General features: G+C 35.0%; 1 protein-coding gene across 1 annotated transcript in view; it reads left to right on the forward strand.

The window, feature by feature from the left end:
• The window catches only part of LOC119578440 (hemicentin-1-like), a 10,382-nt gene extending 4,344 nt beyond the window's left edge, over positions 1-6,038 (forward strand). Inside the window, exons 4-11 of the mRNA XM_037926023.1 lie at positions 55-210; positions 746-889; positions 2,881-3,036; positions 3,375-3,527; positions 4,675-4,845; positions 5,250-5,293; positions 5,339-5,441; positions 5,606-6,038. Of these exons, the coding sequence (XP_037781951.1) occupies positions 55-210; positions 746-889; positions 2,881-3,036; positions 3,375-3,527; positions 4,675-4,845; positions 5,250-5,293; positions 5,339-5,441; positions 5,606-5,790 (1,112 nt within the window). The 3' untranslated portion in view covers positions 5,791-6,038. The remainder of the gene's footprint in view (positions 1-54; positions 211-745; positions 890-2,880; positions 3,037-3,374; positions 3,528-4,674; positions 4,846-5,249; positions 5,294-5,338; positions 5,442-5,605) is intronic.
• Positions 6,039-7,865: the final 1,827 nt, after the last annotated feature.

Raw genomic sequence — 7,865 nt, forward strand, 5'->3', positions numbered from 1 at the left:
TGTTATCCTTTGCATTCGACAATGTAGTCTCAAACAAAATGAAATTGTCCACAGCCCCGATAAGCATCAACGTCACCACGGACACGATAAAGCACACCCGGGGGAGTAACATCACCATTACCTGCGAGGCCACGGGGTACCCGACGCCCGAGGTTGTATGGTTCAAAAATTACAATGAAATCAGCAGCACTGGGGAGTACCAGGAAGATAGTAAGATAGACTCCCCCACCCCTCTCTCTCTCTCATTCTCTCTCTCTCTATCTATCTATCTATTTATCTATCTATCCTTACATATTAGAAGCTCTTTCTCTTTCTCTATCTGTCCTTCAGTCTATGTGTCTCCGTTTGTCTATTTGTCTATCTGCCTGTATGTATTTATCCTTCTATCTATCTATCTATCTTTCAGTTCCTATCTTTGTCTCTCTGTCTCTTATATATATATATATATATATATATATATATATATATATATATATATATATATATAATATATATATATCTATATATATATATATATATATATATATGTATATATATATATATATATATATATATATATATATATATATATATATATATATATATATATATATATAATTGTTTGTGTGTATGTTTTGTATAGTAATATGTATTCATTCTTACATTTTGTGTATATAAATATACGGGACAATTTTCTGCATACCATTTGTATACAGTCTGTATCACAGTTACCAATATATCTACTATAACTTGCTTTCCTTTCCAGCCGAGGTTCTTGGTGGAATCCTGGTGAAGACAATACGGAGTAACCTTATTATTGATAACTATTCGGTGGATTATTCGCATTTTCAGTGCATGGCCATCAACAGTGAAGGACTTGCTAAAAGCTCCATCACAATATATATCGAGGGTAAGGCAAAAATGAACAGGGAAAACGCGGCATGACATATGGAGGGTGGTTTCGCTGGGTTAGGAGCGCATGGAAAGTTAGCAAGACAGTCCAGAACTTGCATTGGTTTCAGTGTTGAGTTTATTGGAAGTTATATGTGTGTGTGTGTTTTATATATATATCTATGGATAATATAATATATGATATAGATATATATATATATAGTATATTATATGATATATATATATATATGTATATATATATATATAGATTAATATATATATATATATATTATATATTGTATGTATTATATATGTATACACACACACATACACACACACACACACACATACACACACACACACACACACACGCACACACACGCACACACACACACACAACACGACAAAAACCACACACACACACACACACACACACACCACACACCACACACACACCACACACACACACACACACACACATATATATATATATATATATATATATATATATAATATAATATTATATGTATGTATAATATATACATATATGAATATAAATACATATATACTGAAGATAATATTATATATATATTATATATATAGATATATATTATATATATATAATTAATATAGTAATGTATATATATGTATGTTGTGTATACACACACATACACACACACACACACACACACACACACACACACACACACAACACACACACACACACACCCACACACACACCACACATAGATATATATATATATCATATATATATATATATATATATATATATATAATATATATATACAATAATATAATATATATATATTATATATATATATATATCTATATCTTATATATATATATTCTAGATATATAAGCCCATGTATGTGTGTTGTATATAGATAAGTATGATATATATATATATATTTTATATATATAATATATTTATATATATATATATATATATATGTGTGTGTGTGTGTGTGTTGTGTGTGGTGTGGTGTGTTGTGTGTGTGTGTGGTGTGTGTGTTGTTGTGTGTGGTGTGTTGTGGGGTGTGCGTGTGTGTCGTGTGTTTTGTGTGTTTGTGTTTGTGTCTGATTTGTGGGGGGGGGGGCGCAGTGGCCGACGTTACGGCGATGTGTTAGAGCATCGCGACTCAAGACTGGCACAACGGCAAATCTGACGTTCGAGGGTTTCGAGCACCGGCCGGCGCCTGTTTGTTGTTCCCTTGGGCAAGGAAACTTCACCCTCGATTGCCTACCTAGCCACTGGGGGACCAAAGTCAGCCATTGCGGTCCCAAGCCCGGGTAAATAGAGAGGGTTGGCTCAGGGAAGAGATCGGCCATACAAGAATCTGCCAGAACCTGATTAAAAGGGCGACCCCATATAGGACATGGCGTGTTTAAGCAAATATAATATATATATCTTTATATATATATAGATATATATTATATAATTATTATATATATAATATATACAATATATATATAATACATTATATACATAATATATTATATATATATGTATTTATTTATTTATTTATTTACTTATTATTTACGTATATATTTCTGTATGTGTCTGCGCATGTGTGTGTAGATCAGCTTCCAGTAAATTCAGTATTGGAGCCATATGCTCAGGAATCAAAGTACAGTTAGCCTGCAGTAATATACACAGTTCATACTCAACATACCCTAGGCCCAATGACTAGAGTAATTATTGGACAGATGATTATTAAGCATGTATATATATGTATATATATGCATGCTGGGCTATTAGCATATATATAGATAGATAGATATATAGATATATAGATAGATAGATAGATAGATAGATAGATAGGTAGATTGATAGATTTTTTTTTTTTTTCTTTTTTTTTTAGAAAATGATGATAATTTATGACGTTATTATATTACATATACAGGGTATCTAATATTTTGGAACTACCTAACAGCATGACCCTCAGTAAGTGAAATTAGAAACGTTACAATTATTATGAAACGTTACAGATGAGCTTTCAGTCGACCTCCTGCCGGAAGTGCCAATCATGGAAGCCAAGAACGACGTGGTCCTCGACTGCGTGGCCACAGGAACGGACGTCAATGAAGTCATTTGGTTCCGGGAAGTGGAACTCATCCACAACTCGAATGAATATAGGATTATTGGTGAGAACGGACGTGGATGCACTTTTTTTTTCTTCTTCTTCCTCCGTTTTTTTTTTCTTAATTTCTCATTTGTTTGTTTGTCTGTTTTTTTTTTTTATTCTTGGTTTAATTTCATGCATAGCATCTCTGCTCTCTCTCTCTCTCTCTCTCTTTTTATCTTGTTCATTCGTTTTCTCTTTGTTTATCGACCATGTTCCCTCATTATTACCTTTCGTTATCTTAGTAACCACCTTCTTTCTTAATCTCTTCATCCGTCTTCCTCCCACTTCCTCGTCCTCTCCTTCTTCCCATCATCTTGGGCCAAGCGCCATTGACGTCTCCGTTTTCTTTACCCGAAGAGCGGAGATCATTCGAGGAAGGACTCACGAAAATCCACTCCAAGCTGACTATTCTGAGGCACAAGACGGAAGATAGCGGCAGTCTCTTCACCTGCTCCGCGATCGACAGAAAGGGAGGGAACAAGGAGAAGTGGAAGAGAGTCTACATCTCAGGTACAGCACAAAAGAAACGAGGGAGGAAGAATAACAGGACGGATTTCTTAAAATACATACAGACAAACACACACACACACAAATATATATATATATATATATATATATATATATATATATATATATATATATGATGTGTGTGTGTGTTGTGCTGTGTGTGTGTGTGTGTGTGTGTGTGTGTGTGTGTGTGTGTGTGTGTGTGTGTGTGTGTGTGTGTGTGTGTGTGTGTGTGTGAGTGTACACATACATATTTACACACACTCATATACACACACAGCACATACACAGACACACACACAGACACTTACATACACACACATACACACACACACACATACACACACACACATACACACACACACACGCACCAAAACACACACACAACACACACACACACACAACCAAAACACACACACACTACACAAACAAACAGCAGGATGAGAGAGACGAGACGAGAGAGGACATGAGACACGGAGATAGAGGAGTGAGAGGTACTGGATGCACCGAAAGCTGCCGGAGAGGAGAGAGAGGTGGGAAAGAAAGACGAGATGAGAGGAGAGACCCACACAAACAAATATATATAAGATATATCTATATATATATAAGATATATATATATATATATATATGAGATCATATGATAATATATTATAACATACTATGTATGTTATATATATATATATATATATCTATATAATATATCATAATAGATATTTATATAATATATATAGATAGATATATATGTGTGTGTGTGTTGTGTGTGTGTGTGTGTGTAGTGTGTGTGGTAGTGTGTGCTGTGTGTGTGTGTATATAGACATATATATGCCATATGAATATATGATATTACATACATATTGGTTATTCTATCGATATATATTATTATACTATGTTATATATACTCCTCCTCTCTCTCTCTCTCTCTCTCTCTCTCTATATATATATATATATATATATTATATACTATATATATATTATATATATATAATATATATGTGGTGTGCTGTGTGTGTGTTGTGTGTGAGTGTTGTGTGTGTGTGTGGTGTGTGGTTGTGTGTGGTGTGTTGTTGTTGCGTGTGTGTGTGTGTGTGTGTCTGTCTGTTGTATGTATGTAAGTACAACATGTATATATACGATTTACTTTCATACAGACGTTGGCATTCATCCCAATTGCCACGACCTCGCCGGCAGAAAGGCGTGCTACGAGGAGAGCCACAGATGCGAGTACAAACAGGAGTATGTTTACCGTTACTGCTGCAAAACGTGCACGCTGATGGGGGTCCTGCCGACGTACGGACCTCACTTAGGAGGCGACGCCGAGGGTAAGTTGAGATGCTTTGTTTTTCTGAAGAGGTGGTTGGGTTGAGGGGGCGTTATGTTGCCTCATTAATCACGTAGATAGGCGTCATTAGAAAAGCATGATCATTTAGTTTAGGGATGATACGTTTAATGTTCCTTTTGCCATTATCATGACTACTCACCATGATACAATAGCAGGAGTTGTATTTTTTTCAGCGGATAAATGATTCCAGATTTCTCACTGTTCATCATATAACCATGAGATTGTATATTATAAAATACTTTATATGATATTCGTTTATTTACCCATATTTTATGTCACTATGAACAGTTATAGTGATGACAGTATTGCGTTACAGTGATGGTAGTATTATGTTATAGTGATGGTGTTGTGTTTTACTGAAAATAGTTATTTTGTTCTCTACAGCACCTCTGGAAGTCTATATCCGAGCAAACAGCACCGAAGTCCCGGTGGTTTATTGGAGGTAACGAGTTGCCGCAGACACTTGTCTGCAGTACTTCTGGCTTCCTTTGGTTCTGCGGCGGGTTCCTGGCAGAAGCGTCATGTGGCTGAAGCGGGGCGAGATGATTAAAGAATCTGATAATATACGCATAAAACGTAAGTCAAAGCTGTCATTGGTAGCTTACATTCATAGATACTTGCGCTCAAACATACGCTCCCACGCATACATATAGACACACATACACACTCATTCCCAACCGACGTACAAAGTTGCTCTTATACCAGCCCCGCCGTGCATTTCCTGCCCTCTCCTTCCACAGACGACTCCACCTGCAGCCCCTTAATCTGCGAAGTGAACGCCTCGCTCCTCATCAAGGGAATCAAAATTAGCGACACCGGCAGGTACATCTGCAGATCCTCCAATGTGATCGAGATGAAAGATGCTACTGTCCTGCTACGATCTACGGAAGATGGAGAAATATACATCGATGTCGACAACAGTTAGTAGTAGATGCTCATGAGGTCCCGCAGGATATGTCCATCGTCCTCCTCACACGCAGGATTTTGCGTCAGTTTTATTGATTTTCATTATCACCGTCTCTTTACAGCATTTTTACAACTACAGATGTATTCTCATAGGTCGTCGCTCCTGACTCAGAATGAAGCAGTATCGCAGTTAGGTTTATATAGTATTATGGTTAAGGTTATTTCTTGGAACGTTGGACTTATTAATGAAATAAATATTATTTTCTGTCCTTTTGTCTTACTTACAAAAAAAAAACAAGAGAGTTTAGGCTTGTTTTAGATTCAAACTGGCAAATAATAGAGATATACAGTGCATATAGTAATGTAAGCATGTGAAAAGATACGTGTGTGTGTGTATATGTATGCATATACATACATACATATATATATATATATATATATAATATATATATATTATATATAGATTATATATATATGCTATATACTATATATGACAGCCACACGCAAACACACACAACACACACACATACACACAACACACACATACACACACACACACACACACACACCCACATGCTATATATATATACTATATATATAATATATAATATACATAAGAGAGTATATATATATATATATATCATATAACCATAGTATATATATATATATATATATACTGTATATATATATAAGTATATACAATATATATACAATATATATATACATAGAAATATTATATATATATATCTATATATATAATATATAGTATATATTATATATCATAAATATATAATTATGCATGAGTGTGTGTGTATGTACATATACATATATATATATATATATATAACTACTATATATTATATATAATATATATATAATATATATATATAGATATATATATTAAATGTTGTGTGTGTGTGTGTGTGTGTGTATGTGCATGTGTGTGTGTGTGTAGTGTGTGATTGTTTGGTGTGTGTGTGTGTGTGTGTGTGCGTATGCACACACACACACACACACACTCTCTCACTCAGACCAGGACACACTCTCTCACTATTTTTTTTTTTCTCACTCACCTATATAGATAGATATAAATAATGTCATTATGCGAGAGAGAGAGAGAGAGAGAGAGAGAAAGAGAGAGAGAGAGAGAAGAGATCAAAACATACACGCACATTCCCTTCCCAGAGATCAACACTTACAAGTGATTACAATTAGATCAACAAGAAACCCAATACCGTCTACGCCCCCAATCCGTCCTTCAGAGCCCCTTTGCATTCATATTCTTTTCTTTTTTTTCTTTTTTTGGTCTCGATAGCCCAAACGTGAGTGAGATTTCAGACAATGACGTTGCTCGCCATTAGCACCATTACCAGTACATCGTGTGAACAAATGGACAACGCTTACAATACGCAACAGAAACTACGCACAATGAAAAAAAGAGAAAAATAATTCTCACAAGAAAGCGACACCCCGCTAAAGACCCGCCTCCTGTTGGTGTTTTCGAGGCTCTTCATGACGTTCTCATTGTCGAATCCGTTCGCCTTTAGATAACAGCTGAAGTTCCCCCCTCGTCGATACGTTCCTGACTGCACGTACTACTTGCATGTGTGTCTGCGTATGTGTGCGTGATGCTTACCGTTTCAACTTTTGGTCAGTAAGATGATTATGCATTTTCCCCAAAGTTATTACTAAGACTTATCACTGCACCTCTGTATGTACAGTATTTTCACCCTTCCTTTCTATTGATTATCGCACTCTTAGATAGGCAGTATCGTATCCATTTATCAACATTTCATCAAGTATCTCATACATGTCCATACTGCCAGTTATCAGTAGGAAAACAATGGTCCCATAAGTGACCCCTGTGGAACTCCACGTTGATTATATATATTAATATATACTAATATAGAGAGATAATATAATATATATATACTATAGATATATATATATAAGTTGATATATATATATTTAATAAATATATATATACTATATATATATATATACTATAAAATGTAATATTGTTGAATAACATCTACACATTAAACACACAAGCAACAAGCATATATATAGATGTGTTGTCTATATATTTTTTTT

Source organism: Penaeus monodon, chromosome 11 (genome assembly GCF_015228065.2).
Source record: "Penaeus monodon isolate SGIC_2016 chromosome 11, NSTDA_Pmon_1, whole genome shotgun sequence".
NCBI classification, from domain to species: Eukaryota; Metazoa; Arthropoda; class Malacostraca; order Decapoda; family Penaeidae; genus Penaeus; species Penaeus monodon.